A 15462-nucleotide genomic window follows, 5' to 3' on the forward strand; every position below is an offset into this window, starting at 1 on the left:
AAAATGTGAGCTGTTGTTGCTCTGAGCCTTGTCACAGCAGGCTTTTCAAACAAAGCTAGTATTAGTGAGCGCAGGACAGGAAGGCCTGCTCATTCTGCTAACATGGGGCCCCCGGAGGTGCCTGGCCCCCAGGTGGGAGGGGAGCCCCCTGGGACATTGCTCTGTGCAGGCTCCAGCCACAAACCTCCCCTCCTCTGATCCCTGCATTATTGTGAACCCTCATCATGCCTTTCATTAAACTCAGCCTGCAGGTGGGAAATAAACTATGGCTCGCCACATTTATGGTCTCGCGCTGGGTGACGAAGCCGAGGAACCCACGTGAAGCTGTGCCTGTCCTGCACCCCCGCTCCCTCCGGCGCGGACCTCTGGTGACCACCTTCCCCCACAGGCTGTCTGGAGGCCCGAGTCTTCCCTCGCGGCTGTTACCACTGCTGCACTGCCCCCTTGTCTCACGGCCAGGCGCCTTTCTTTGCCCCCCCCCCCCCCCCCCCCCCGCCTCAGTTTGAATGAGGGAGAGGGAGGCACGATTGGCCAGTTCCCTGACACTGAGCTGGGACAGCCAGCATCCTTGCTGGAAGACGTCCTGGCTTCTTGGTGTGTCTTATTTGGCTCGACATCAAAGCTGAGAAAGGTTACTGATGACGGTCTGAACCTTTTCAGTATGCAAATTGTGGAATGGTACAAATGACTTTCCATCGGTATCATTGAGTTCTGAACTATTCGTTTTTGTCACTGCCTGTTCAGTATGTCACGCTGTAAAGTAGAATATTTTAATTTATAGGAATGACTCAGATCTTGAAGAGCGAGTGTGGAAAGACTGCATTCCCAAGCGGGAGGCCTGCCACGGGGCTGTAGACTTCCTGCAGACAGCGGCTGAGTCCTTTCGGTTACCGGCCCCAGTGGCGTTCAAGGGCTGCCTGGAGGGAACCTCACAGATAACGAATGAAGGCCTGAGCGAGCACCTGCTTTGACCTTCAAACTTCACAGTGTTTACTGGCATTTTCTTAGAACAGTGGACGTTGATAAATGCTGTGTGACTCACTTTAAGAATCTGGTGTACTTCTTAAGAGGCATGTTGATTATGCTTTAGTTTAAACAAGTACAACTAATAAAATATGGTGCTCTTCAAGTTACATAAATAATCCAACCTACATACATTTAGTTTCTATAAAATAGGTACTGTGGCAGCCAGCAATAAGTACTATAAAGAAAAACTAGGCAGAATTTAGGAATGGAAAATGATGGAGTGGTGTTTGTTATATAAAGTAAAATGGCCATGCAGCAGAGATGAGTAATATTATCACATGAAATATTTGGACATTTAAATACAAAAAGCTAACAATCAACAGGGACCGAGAAGCCTACTCAGTATTCCGTAATAACCTGTATAGGGAAAGAATCAGAAAAAGAATGGATATATGTATAACTGAATCACTTAGCTGTACATCTAACACTAATACAACACTGTAGATCAGCTGTACTCCACTATGAAATGAAAATTAAATTTAAAAATATGAATACAAAAATCGAGAGTCTACCCTTATGGCGAGGATTTTAATTGTACCTATTTGAATCATGAGAACTGAATCTGGCCTTCCCATTTTCATAGCAATTTCAGAGCCAAAAAGTTTACTTCAGACAGATCTTTCCCCAGCACTTTGGTGAATAAAATAATGGGTCAGCTGCACCCTGTTCCTTTTTCTTAATTCAGGCATAGCTCCTGAATCAAGCACATGCAGTGGAGCAGGACCTCAGCGCTGGAATTCGAAAATCACTCATAGGCACGCTGCAGACACTGGCTTGGGGGATAGCATTCCTGATGTATCACATAAATGTTGTTTTTGATCCTCATCGGAAGTTTTAAACCGCTTCTCAAATGGAGGCATCTTGGGTGAATTGAGTGAGGCGTTTGGGTGCTGCAGCTTTCTATAAGGTGATGAGGTTTTAACATGAAGGACGGATCGGATGTGCACCCGTGTCCATTTCTTTTCATACTGAAAGGGACTCAGTTCGGTGCTGGCTCGAGGGTCACATCCAGTGTGAGCACCTTGGGGACACATTCCTCACCGTCTGGTCTTATCGCTCGTGTAGGGAGGTGTGACTTGATCAGTTTCCCCGTGAACCTGAGTGGGGTGTCAGGTGGGGGGCCTGTGGCTGCGTTCGCTCAGCCACGCCGGGGGAGGGCCTGGCCCGAGCAGGGACCCTCCTGCATCCAGCTGTCCGTGTGACCGCCTGTCCGGGTGTTTCCCTTGCAGATGATCCAGTCCCTCAAGGCGCTGATCGAGAATGCAGACGCTGTGTATGAAAAGATTGTACACTGTCAGAAGGCAGGTGAGTGAGAATCTCTTTCTTTCCTTTAATGTTAGTTGCATCGTCTATTTTGCTCCTAAGTTATTTCATCTTTTTGATACTATATTTAAAAAAAAATCAGATATAAAAAGTGTTTCTTCGTGGCTAAAGAAAATACTAATTCCTTGGTTCTCAAGGAATTTCTTGGTTCCTTGGTTCTGCATAACAGACTTACATGGGATGTCGGGAGGGGTATGCGGGGAGCTTTTAAAGCATATTGATGTAGTCTGGGGCATGGCTTGAGTCCATGGCTGTTAAAGGTTCCCGAGCATTTCTAACCTGCCATTCAGATTGAGACCCCGAGCGCTCATCTGTTCCTCCTGCGTGTTCCCTGAGTGGCCACCCCTACCAGCCGTGACTGCATAGCTGACGCAGGGCAGGTGAGACCGGGCACAGAAGGAGTGAGTTCTTAGCAAGGAGAATGGATCCCAGTTACCGCCTCTTGAAACTGTTAACGCACCAGCATTTCCACATGCTGATGCATTCCTTCGTTTCACAACCAAATGTTACGCTGGATTATAAAATTCTGCTTATGTAAATTTTAGCTATGATAAAACCGAAAGGTCAAGTGTTCTGCATTATGATACGAATAGGCAAAATGGACTTCTTTTGATTTTCAAATTTTGAGTGTCAATATGGGGAATATTCATAATTCATAAATAAGGAAACTGTCCTTAATTTCTTGGGGGTTTTGGTTGCTGATCTTTCAAATCAAGAGACAATAACTATTACCTGGCCTTAAAAAAGTCATCTCTCATCTCAGAAATGAACTCGTTTAAAATCGATTTAAGGCAAAGATACGTGGGACAATTTCTCTTTTGATGTTTATTGAAGAATATGCACATTGGTCAAAAGGCCTCATCTTGTTAGCAAGATATTATTATATTAGCAAAGTAATCTTCTTACGCCTAGTCCTTTGTGAAACACAGCCACAACTAAAGCAGGTTATAATAATTACCATTTTTATCATGCTACTGCTCTCCATAAAAATCATCAAATCTAAAGTTCTGACCAAACTTCTAAGTTCCTATGCATGGTCATTGCTGACTGGCCCATTTACTTTGCCAATCTTATACGTAAAAATTATTAATTCAATCATCTGTTCATCTAATAAATATGTTTTGTGCTGTGCATAAGGTGCTTGTAAGACCTATTACATACCAAAATATTAAAAAACAAGTAAGGTTTTTGTTTTCTAGAACCTTCAAGTCAAACAGGAAGTATGAAAGTAAGCACTCAGTCAAACAGATACAGTCCTTGGCGTGTGTGACTCAGGGCCCTGGACTTGGCTGGGGCGGCCGTGGGGGACCCTGGTGTTTAAGTGGAAAGGGAGACGTTGAATGTTCAGTGATGATCATGGTGGCTGGGTTCGGAGGACCACGGCAGGCAGGCCCTGTAGGAAGGGGCAGGTACGGGGTCGTTGGTCCAGCCGGGCTCTGTCTGCTCCCCACCCCTGTTTCCACGCAGACTCCACGAGGCAGGGCTCCGCCCCCTCCCATCAGCCTGTCCTCATCTTCCTGTGGCCTCAGCTTTCCTGATTCCAGGGCTTGGGTCATGGACCCGTTTCGTTCAGCCCCTCAGTCGTGTCTGGTTCAGCTGACGAGCCTCTTCCATCACTGAGTCTTCTGCTAACGTGTCCTGTCTTCCGAACCGGGCGGTGACCTGTGCACCAGGCTTGCAGGCGGGTGACTCTCTGTTTCACCCATGACCTCTGTTCTAACATCTGTGCGCTGGAGTTGCTCAGATAGAAACTGGCTAAATGTGACTTGGCTTTTATGAAGTATTTGATTCTATTTAATGCATGTACTGCTATGAGAATTGTGGACTGTTAGCATCTGAAACTGGAGAAGGAAATGGCAACCCACTCCGGTGTTCTTGCCTGGAGAATCCCAGGGATGGCGGAGCCTGGCGGGCTGCTGTCTGTGGGGTCGCACAGAGTCGGACACGACTGAAGCAACTTAGCAGTAGCAGCAGCAGCATCTGAAACTACATTTACTGGGGGAAAAGGAGCTGGTTATTCATTTAACAATTTGAGTTATTGGCAGTCCTTTGCAACTTCATTGCTCATGACATTGATGATGTTTGGCATCGAGCAGCCTTATATTGTTCTTCTGTTTGATTTCAGTAAGGGATATATTTGCTTGTATTTAAAAAGCTGCGGAGTCTTGCCTGTTAAGGGTTTTGCTTTAGGTGGGGGTGAGAATAACCACTGTAGTGGTCTGAGCTGCTCTGGGTTGAAAGCCCTTCAGAGTCCCGTCCGATCATCATTTGCTTTCACAATTACTGCCGGCCGCCTACACGGGCCTTCTGTTATCCCAAGCGCTTATTTTAGAGCCTCGGAACCTTTGCTTCTCGTGTTTACAGTTATCGTAAGGCAGATCATTCTTAGTCATCTAAAGAGTTGCTAGTCTGTATTGGGCTCAAAAACATTTGCATAAGATTTTACTTTGGGTAAGTAATTATTCTTCTGCTTGCAGAGCTTTAATCTTGCAATGAGAAGATATAGGTCTCCAAAGTGCTGGAAGAGAGGATTGTTCTAGAAGTATTCCAGACTTTTAAACACAAATTGAACCTTCGTGTAAATAATTAAGTGAGAATAAAGACTTGCATACCCACCTCTCATCCCATGTTAAAAACTGCATCCAGTTTGGACAGGGTCAGACTCCCCGCTGTGTAACTGATGTTTGAGCTAGAAACGTGTCTACTGATGCTGTCATTGGGAAGAGGGACTGAGGCTGGGGAGGAACCCCGGGAAGGGAAGACCTGCAGCCAGCGTTGGGACAGGGACCTGCATGCCAAGCAGTGACCGGGAGAAAGCAAGGGAGGGTGGTGGGGACAGCCAGGCGGCAACCGTTGGGGCTCCTGAAGAGCCCGCTCTTTAAGGAAGAGAGTATGGCAGCGAGGACGTTTAGAGGATTAAATGGAAAGTGAAGTAGTTCAGTCGTGTCCGACTCTTTGAGACCCCATGGACTGTAGCCTACCAGACTCCTCCGTCCATGGGATTCTCCAGGCAAGAGTACTGGAGTAGGTTGCCATTTCCTTCTCCAGAGGATCTTCCCTACCCAGCGATCAAACCTGGGTCTCCCACATTGCAAGCAGATGCTTTTACCATCTGAGCCACGAGGATTAAACAGAAATCTTAATAAGAAAACTACGTTCCTAGGAATGTGGAAGATCCAGTGAAGAGGCAAAGAGTGAGTGTGAAAGTCGTTCAGTTGTGTCCGATTCTTTGCGACTCCATCGACTGTATAGTCCCTGGAATTCTCCAGGCCAGAGTACTGGAGTGGGTAGCCTTTCCCTTCTCCAGGGGATCTTCCCAACCCAAGGACTGAACCCAGGTCTCGCGCATTGCAGGTGGATTCTTTACCAGCTGAGCCACCAGGGAAGCCCAAGAATCCTGGAGTGGGTAGCCTATCCCTTCTCCAGGGCAGGCAAAGATGACGATGCTAAAAGATGCACCTGGGCTGAAGGAATGCAGGAAGTGAGGAGGGTAGGTGTCACGTGTAGCTGTGAAGCACTTGACCCTAGAATGTGGGGAGGAGCGCCCTTCTGAGATAATGCAGAGCTGCGCTGCGTAGATGCCTTGTGGAGGGGAGGGGTGTCTTCCCCTGAAAAGGGGGGACACCAGCTCTGGGGAGGGCCAGGAGGAGGGGCCAGGGCGGGCAGGGTGTGGAGCGTTTGCTCAGAGCCAGAGGCGCCAGCGGCAGAGGCTGACTGCATGTTTGGATCACAGGGAGGGATGTGGGCTGAGTGAGTCCTGGCTGCCACGGAGTGCAGGAAGGGTCTGAGTTGAGTAACAGCACACAGCCTCCTGGTCTAGCAAGGGCTGTTCTCCCAAGAAGTAGCCAAGTTGGGGGTGTGGGTTAGGAACAAGCCTCCATCAGGGACAGCACTGTCAGAGTTCCCTCAAGGTCTTTCTAGAAGTCTGTAAAAGCTGACGAAGCCAGACTCTTCCAGGGGAAACATCTTTTCCTCTTTCTAATATCTCGCTCTTTCTCTCCTTCAATGGCTCCAAACCTGGCAGCCTGTGTTTGAATTTTAATTTTCTGTTTAGTCAGCTGAATTGATCTGTTTCATTAAAAAAATAGGAAGATGATCTAGAAGGAAGCCCAACCTGCTCTGCTTCGGTGCACTGGATGTTTTTATCGGGAGAATTTAAATGGAAAATCATTTGTTCTCTGGAAAGAAAACAGAAATTAATGACTAACTTCCTCTCCAAGATGGTGAATTAACACATCCGTTTAATCTCTGCTCCATTCTGAGCCTCATTAAAATGACAGCAGGGTTTTGTTTTGTTTTTAACAAGGACAAAGAAAACAGGGGCAACAAAATTTTGGAAACTGAAAACCAGAGAATTGGCTCAGCTGACTCGAGAAAGCTGGGCCTGAAGCTGGCTGTGGCAGGGGGAGCCAGCCTGCAGTGTGACTTGCGTGCCTTTGGGAGTTGGGGACTAGGCGGGGATGAGAGGACAGCCTTGGAGAGCTGGATTCAGAAGCTATTGGATCCCAGTTGGCGGGGATGCCCCGTGTCGTGTGCGTCCTGACGGTAGGGGAGGCTAAACATAGCCCAGTCCTCCTCCTTCCTCTGGGCAGGAGGCCACGCTTGCTTCCCCCAGGCATTAATAGGCAATGCGTAGGAGAAAAGTCTCAACGGTGGAAGTGCGTTGCTTAGAAATACGGGGGGACTTCCCTCCTGATCTGGTGGCTAAGAATCCACCCGCAGTGCAGGGGACTCGGGTTCAGTCCCTGGTCTGGGAAGACTCCACGTGCCCCAGGGCAGCTAAGCCCGCGGGCCACGACTGTGGGTGTGTGGCACAACTGTGAGTGTGTGTGTGCGCCCCGGAGCCTGTGAGCCATGCTCCTGAGGCCACACGCCCTAGTGCTCCAGGACATGAGAGGCCACGGCAACGAGGAGCCCACGCGCCGCCCACAGAGAGAGGTCCCCGCTTGTGCAGCTCGAGTAAAGCCCGCATCGCAACGCAGACCCAGCACAGCCAAAAATAAATAAAACTTAAAAGAAGAAACGTGGACTCAAGTACTCAAAAAGGACACACACTCAGCTAGAGGGGCTGGACGTGACTGCTTCTGGAGAGGGGGACGGGGGACTACTCTTCGCCTTTAAACTGCATGTGTGCATATGTCTCACAAGCATTAAGTCACTGCTCAGTTTTAATTGAGTTTACTAAGGCTACGAAGGAGGAAAGGAGGGCGGGAGGGGTGGAGCTGTGGCAGGAGTCCCTGACCACTGTGGTCCTGGAGCAGGCGTGGCCACCCCCCAAGCTTGGGGACCGGGGGTGAGGCAGGCGGTTGCCTCGGGGAGCCTGGTGCAGAGGTGGGGTCCGCGCCTGCTGGGCAAGAGCCCAGCTCCTTGTCTGGTGGGACAGTCAGTAACCTGCTGTCTGGGGAGGACTGTCAGGAAGGGGGCGATGGAGCCCTAAGCGAAAGAAAGCCCGGGACCCCCCACCCGTTCAGGGGGGTCCCCTGTTGGCAGGGATGCAGCCACATGGAGTACAGAGGGGTGGAAGGTGGCTCGGAAATAACAGAAGCTTTCTTTACTCTTCATTTCCGTCCCTTTAATGGACGTTTTCCTGGAATGGGTTCTACACCATTCCTGCTTTCTTAAAAGTGGCTCCCAAAAGTCATCTGAACTTTTGGTGACTCAGGGTCATCCTGAGACGTGTCTGTTATTTGCGGTGGCTGATGCAGCCATATCCCCAAGAGCCTTAAGTTCTGGGGGGAGCCCTTAAACTGCGCACTGGGGCTTCCTGCTCTGCCTGTTAGGACCCCATTCCCAGGAGTAGCATCCCATTTCCAGGGGTCCTGTTAGCATCCCATTCCTCTCCCTGTGAGGGAGCTCGATAGGTGCATCTTACCTAGAGGCAGAGTGCCCGACCGCGCGGTGTGGGGTGAACAGGCAGGACGCCCGTGAGCAGGGTGGGCCTGCTTGGAGCCCTCTGTCCATTTGCAGACTCTGGAGCTCAGTGTGCTCGTAGGAGCCGGGGTTTCCAGAGAAGTGACCTGTCACCATCCATCACTTGCTTTGCTCACATCCTTGTCTTGCCCAACACAGCACACGTAAGATCGTCTGTACAGGTCATCCTGGAAGCACTTCACAGGTGTTCTGTTAACAAGGTTCGATAAAGGAATCCCAGGAGCCTGTAAGTTCTGTGTCGGTGTACATCAGGCGGTTTCTCAGCCCTGGTCCACGGGGAGCGGGAGGCTCGTCCCTGGGGACCCGGGGACCCGGGTGCCGGGTGCTCCGTGCCGTGTGCTGCTGTGGGCGTGGGGTTAGTCACTCAGCTCCTCTGGCTCCCTTTGCTCCCTCTAAGTGACACTGTGCTTCCCTGGTGGCCCCAGGGCTTCTGAGGTGCAGCGACCTCAGATCGGTGGGTGACGCAGCTGTTGTGGAACGCCCTGAGCACGGGCGCTTAGGAGGAGGACACTGACAGGTGAGCCCGCTGCGACTCAGCCGCATCAACTGCAGCCCATCGGCGCGCTTCCGGGGGAGCTCGTGCCTGACTCGGACGGCGCAGAGTGAGCTCTCCGAAGGTGAGGCGCGGAGTCCCTTAAGGCCTCTGAGGCCCTCAGCACCCTCCTCTCCTTGAGGAGCCACCAGATGCTCCCCAGGCACTTCAATTAACTGGTAGTCAGTGACTTCCCTGGTGGCTCAGCTGGTAAAGAATCCGCTTGCAGTGCAGGAGACCTGGGTTCGATCCCTGGCTTGGGAAGATCCCCTGGAGAAGGGATAGGCTACCCACTCCAGTGTTCTGGCCTGGAGAATTCCATGGGCTGGATATTCCATGGAGTTGCAAAGAGATCGCCTTTCCCTCCACTTCACAGTAAAACCACAGACACCAAGAAGTCGTGAGGGCGCTGGGGGGACCAGAGCTCAGCTGGCGGTTGAGCCGGGAGGGCGGCGTGTCCGGGAGCAAGGCTGATGGAGGGGAAACCCAGGGTGACTCTGTGCCCGGGGCAGCCGGGCCCAGGTCAGCAGTGCCCGCGATGCAGACGGGTGTGGGAGCGGCAGGCCGGAGGAGACACCAATCCAGAAGCTCTAACGAAACGTCCACACACACGAAGCACCCTGATGGGTTGTGCCGCGTGGGAAGAGTTCTGTACGGCAAAGGCGAGCAGAAGCACAGCTGCGCCAAAAATGAGAAACAGGAAAATGCCAGCGCTGCGTTCCCGGGAGGGCTGATGTCTCTGACACAGGAGGAACTCCTGAAGTCAGAAACCCCGAAGCTCGTGTTCTCTGCAAAGAACAGGAACACAGGTCACAGCCAGGGAAATTCAGAAGACTCTAGAATGAAAAGAGAGGATGTCCAGACACACCGTAGATGATGCAAACCTGTGGCCGGCAGACGGACAGATGGGAACAGTGTCTCAACCCGGCCTGTCAAAGCGGAAGTCAGGTAGTAGGCGATGGAAAATAAAGAAGCAGAGTAAGTACAGCGCTCACGGTGTCCGTCAGTGACGAGTGTTCTGGGATCAGCGAGGCCAAAGGCACAGGGCGTGCCGGGCAGGGCTGGGGGCGGATGGCTCCTTTCAATCCGGTGTTCAGCCCAGACCTCAGGGAAGCAGTGACTTCTGTGCAGGCCTGACTGCAGGTGGCAAGCAAGCGCTTCAGGCCTCTAGAAGGGGATTATCTCAGGCAGAGGGGCCGTGAGCCGGGGTGGAGGTGGCAGGACCAGGCTGCACCGGCCAGGCTGGTGTAGGGAGGCTGGCCCTGCTCTCAGAGAGGGCGCTCCTCCTCGGTCAGGGCGGAGGCATGGCCGCACCAGACACGCGGTGGGTGGGCAGGGAAATGCAGATGCCGGAGGACCCCCCGGGAGGCTTTTTACCCACCCAGCCCGCCAGACCAGCACTGCGGTTTGACCCGGACTGGTTGGGGCGATGCTGATGCAGAATGCGCACATGCTGGATACTCTGATGGTCATGCTCACAGGATTTATTTGTGGATCGGACGCAGGGCAGCAGAAAGGGAGGAGGGTGGGCCTGTAGGGTTCTTGGCTGGGTTTTCTTTACCAAGACAGGGAGGGCCCCAGGAGAGAGGGCTGGAGGGGGGCGATCAGAGGTTTTAGGCGTGTCAAACTTGACGAGCCTGGTCGACTTCCAAGTCTAAATGTTGGAGAGCAGTCCCGACTGGACACGATGAATTTGGAAACCATAAGCGCAAAGGTGGTCTTCCAAGCTGGGAGACCAAGCTCATCGGAGAAGGATGGTGAAAAGAGACGACAGAGCCCTGGTCCTGGGCGTGTGGGTATCGGAGAGACAGGAGAGCAAGTGTGGGGCGTCAGGGCGCAGTCAGACGGGGTGGGAGGGCGCTGAGCTTCCAGAGGACGAGGTGTTTCAGGGAGATGCTGGTGTGCGTAGCTCAGAGCCAGTCACATCAGAGACCCGAGTCCCTGCACACAGGGATGATGACTGACAGGTGGGGCACCCGGGCCGCTGAGGACTCTCCTGTGGTTACGGGTGTGATCCCGTCCACACCTATGAGAGCCACATGGCAGTAAATTTCAGAATTACAAACCACGCACACTTCGAGCCAGCAGTTCCTATTCAGTTTATGCTATGTCTTTGGTTACATATTTAGGAAAATACTTATGCATAGAGTTTCCTTTATAACATCGAGAACAACCTCAAGCTTACAACCTAAGTTCAGTAGTAGAGTTCTTGTTAAATACAACAGACGCATGTGATGAGACCTTATGCAACCATTTAAAAAAAGTCGTGTGTGTGTATATATTTACCTGTGTGTATGCACAGACATACTCCATGTATACACATATGTAAGGAAGATGCTATATATACATAAAGGTAAAAAAACCACTTGTATCACTGTATGGGTGTGTGTGTGCACAGACATAGATTAAAAGGCAAGGCAGGCGGTGCGTGCTATTTGCTGGTGGTGGTGGTGGTGAGGTTGCTAAGTCGTGTCCGACTGTTGTGACCCCATGGGCTGTAGCCCATCAGGCTCCTCTGTCCGTGGGATTCTCCAGGCAAGTGTACTGGACTGGGTTGGTGCTGTTTGCTAAGGTGTTTCAAAGGCCCGACCGGAGACTGCAGCCCGGAGCACTGCTGAGGGCCCCACCCTCTGGACGAGGCCGCTGGAGAGGAGGTCACAGTGGTTGCCCAGGGGAGGCGACAAGGAGGCCGGGGGTGGGGACACTCCGTGTACCAGTCTATGCTTTTTAAATTATTGTGCCGTGTGACTTTTATACGGTCAAACATAAGAGGGGGAGAAGGAAAGGGAGCGGTGGGCAGGGTGGCGTCCCAAGGGGCTTGTGTGGGCCTCCGGTGCTGGTGGGGGGACTTCCCCCAGTGCCCAGACACAGGGTCCCCGGCGGGGGAGTCTCATCTTGGGGGTGTCACCGCTGGGGAGGCTGCCGTTTGCTCCTCCTCTGAGCCCCCAGCCCGCGTTTAGAGGGCGGCATGGGGAGGGGCCCCATGGAGGGTTAGTGATGCCTGGACCACCTCACCTGCACCACCGCCCCTGGAGCCCTGGCTGCCGCGACCGCTCACAGAATCACGAAGTCCGGTGTCTCCGCACCTCCACGGGGCCTGTGGCGCCTGCACCCAGGAGGTGCCCCTCTTCAGACCCCAGCGCTGGGGGCACCCGGCTTCAGACCCGGGGCTGGGGGCGCAGGGCGTGGGTTACAAAGCCCGTGCATCTGAGCAGGTTCTGCCTGTGAATCAGGTGGAAAAAATGATCCCTCTCTTGTTCCCAGGGTACTTTGATGGTGTGCGCTGAGACCACGTGGTGCCTTTAAACCGTGATAAAGTGAGGTCCCTGACAGACTTGTGTTCCGTGGAATTCCACCTTCCAGAAAGTAGCTCACTGAACCTCATTTGGAAAATTAAAAACGTTAAAATGATCAATACATATCTCCCTTTGTCACCGTTTGAAACATCCCTACTTCTGGCTTCTGTTTCCAGCAGACACAAAAAATATTTCTGCACAGGACATGTGTGTGATAAAAGAGCTTTCTAGGACAGCAAAGTAAAGTTTCAGGTGGAAAAGGAATCTTTCAGTGTATACATTTGAGATCGATTTGTCTCTTGTATTTTTTTAAAAATTATAGCTGCTTCTGAAAATTTTGAACCATGAGCTACATGGTATATTTTAGATTCAGATCATTTATATAGGTATAGACGTTCTATCCAGAATGTTTGAGAGGTCATCCACTTCATATTTGGCATGAATAAATGCCATTTATTTTCTGCAAAGAGGAAATGCTGCCATGCTTCTGCCTGAGGCTCCCCTTCCTTCAAATCAAAGCCTGTTCTTATCTCAGGGTTGTATGTAAAATGTATTCTACGTTTTTTATTTTTATGACTGCTTGGTTTTCATCTAGGTTTATCTGTGATGGGAAGCAGGAAACTTGATGGGAGTAGAAATTTCTCTCCATTATATGCAGTTGCACTCATGTTTTCAGCTAGCGTAATTATGTATCATCTTAGAAGGTTTACACTTCTTTATTAACTTTTTGAAAACGTGATCATCTATCAGCATTGCATTTCATCTCTTGTCTTTAAGCTTTAAGCCCCTCAAAAACAAAGTATTTAAATTACAGTGTTTTGAAAGAATAATTGGAAAATTATGTGAAACTAATACCTCCATCTATAAAAAATCTGAGCTGTTTAAATTTTTGAGAGATGATGTGGAAAGAAGCAATAAATTTCTAAAATATAGTTTTTTACATAAAAATCGATCTATTTTTGCACGGCCATTCCCATTTTTAAAATTTAACGTTGTAGCTACAATTGGAAAGGTCCGCCGGGGGCCCCGGGAGTGGCCTCCCGTTTTATGCACGTGGCCTGTGCGCTCCATTCCCTCAGAGCAGAATGAACTAGATTCTTTAGGATCACTGCCTTTCCATCTGCTTTCTGGCTTCTGTTTGATGCTTCCCGGGTGCCTCAGGGTAAAGAATCTGCCTGCACTGCGGGAGACACAGGTTCGAGCCTTGACTGGGAAAGATCCCCTGGAGAAGGGAATGGCAACCCGCTCCAGTACTCTTGCCTGGAGAGTCCCGTGGGCAGAGGCACCTGGCGGGCTGCAGCCCGTGCGATCTCAGGAGTCGGACGCGACGGAGCGACGAAACCGCTACCACTGCTGCTGTTTGATGGCCTGTTCTCAGGCTCGTTACCACAGAGGGACACGAGCAGGTTCTCTTCTTGGTTAACATCCCTGAAGAAAAATAACCCGTGGCTTTCTTCTGGGAACACAAACTTGGGGTCATGGAGTCAGGAACCTAACCGGGGCGTCTCTGGTGCGGAACAGCTGGGGCTCAGACAGTCCTCTTGACAGAAGGGCAGTCGCAGCGGGCGCCGCCGGGTCTGTGCCGGGGATGCGGCCGTTTGCTGCCTTTTGGACTTTCACCCATGTTTCAGTCCACGTTCCCAAGCACACCGTTGGATTTTTGTAACATGCTCACGGCCGTCAGACTTCCATGCTTTTGAACACACTGTATATTTTGACTGTTACATGATGTAGCACGTTGAAATTGATCACATCATGTTTTTCAGAAGACTGTTTATGTAGTTAGTATTGGTGTTCACATGAAGTGTGCTCAGACTCAACGGAGATTTCCATTTCTTTGACCAGAATTAGCGGTTATCTCTTGTCTTACCTGCATGGCAACGTTGACATAGAAGCAGGGAATCCTGATTCCTTCGCCAGCCTTGTTGAATGGTTGTCCCAAATGAGACCTTCTTCCTTTGAAGAAAACATGGGCAAGAGGAACATGCTTCATCTGAGGCCCTCACAGTGCCATTTCGTTCAGATCAGACTAGGAAATGGGGCAATGACGAAGAGAACAGATACGGTTACTTTGTTAAACAACCAAGCCAGGCAAACAACTTCCCGTGGCTCTAAAACGTGCAAATTTATGATGCAGATGTGTGGGCATCGTATTTGGAAGATACTTGCTGGGAAATAGAACTTACTCCTGAAAGAAAAACAGCACCTCTTCCTCCTGCCTCAGTGTTGCTGGCCTGGTTTCTGCTGTGAGACCTGCAGACCTGGTCCACAGCGGGAAGCCCGCCTGCCTCTGCTTCTCCCCGAGGCCACCAGGCCGTGAGAGCTAAGAGCGGCCTTCTTTCTGTAAGAATATGAGATGGCTTTAAATATGCTTAGGAACTTTGAAATACTGATTTTGCTGATGGTCGTCACAAAGAAATCTTGAATGAAATTCTGCCTATCTTCAGAAGAAGGGAGGCTTTTCTTAACTAGGACTCACGGATGACACACACGTGTTTTGGCGTCGGGAGGCGCCCTGTGTCAGCCCCTCCTGTCACAGGCCGGGGAGCAGAGCTTGCACAGAAGCTGTCTTGTTCTGCATCTCCCACGGCACCAAGGGGAGCTGCAGCGTATGGTCCTCTACCAGCTAAGGAGAAGCCGGTTTGGGTGGTTTTCCTGCCTCTCTTCTTATCTGTCTTAGACCCGTGAAGGCTCCACTTAGCAGCGTTATTACGAGGCTGCCTGCCTGCGAGAGCTGCATCTGGGCACCACGCCTCTGTAGACTCCCTTCCCAGATGCAGGGCCTGTCACCCAGAATACCAGCAGCCTAGGCGGACGAAAGACACGCAGATAGCTGGTAAACCTGGGCCGTGTAGAAACCCACATATGTCCTCTGTGTTCAGTACAAAGGGCTGCGTGCCTGCACATGGAGAGAATGGTGAGTGAGTAAGAAGGCGGGGTGCAGAACCTCCCTCCCTCAGCTGGCCCAAGGACCGGCACGTAGGACTTGTTCCTGAAGAAGTAAGGGGGGCCCAGGCGTCCTGAACCCCAGCTAGCACCCCGAAGCCACAGCTGAGTGGCCTGGCTGCTCCCAGGCCTTGTCTGTGGGGACAGACACCCACAGTCGCCTGGCTTTAACCAGAGTTCAGCATGCTTGTTACTCCACCGAGGACATGGTCAGAACTCCCTTTCTGCCTTGTTATGTATAACTGCTGACGATTTCACAACCAGAATGAGGGCAGTCAGCTACCAGAGGTGCCGTTCACTCTCATTTTCTGTCCAGTCACTAGTGAAAACTCAGAACGCACGTCCTCAAGTTTTCAGAAATTTAAACTTTTCTGGCTGATTATTTTTTAAATATTGAAAGATTAAGCC

General features: G+C 51.0%; 1 protein-coding gene across 6 annotated transcripts in view; it reads left to right on the forward strand.

The window, feature by feature from the left end:
- PLCL2 (phospholipase C like 2) overlaps positions 1 to 15462 on the forward strand; it is a 211539-nt gene that overhangs the window by 155797 nt on the left and 40280 nt on the right. For 4 of the 6 annotated variants that reach the window (XM_019964638.2, XM_070771823.1, XM_070771923.1 and 1 more), the window contains one exon: positions 2256 to 2331. The exons of the other annotated variants lie outside the window; for them this stretch is intronic. In XM_019964638.2, the coding sequence (XP_019820197.2) occupies positions 2256 to 2331 (76 nt within the window). The remainder of the gene's footprint in view (positions 1 to 2255; positions 2332 to 15462) is intronic. 6 annotated transcript variants of the gene reach the window in all.

Source organism: Bos indicus, chromosome 1 (assembly GCF_029378745.1).
Source record: "Bos indicus isolate NIAB-ARS_2022 breed Sahiwal x Tharparkar chromosome 1, NIAB-ARS_B.indTharparkar_mat_pri_1.0, whole genome shotgun sequence".
Classification (NCBI taxonomy): domain Eukaryota; kingdom Metazoa; phylum Chordata; class Mammalia; order Artiodactyla; family Bovidae; genus Bos; species Bos indicus.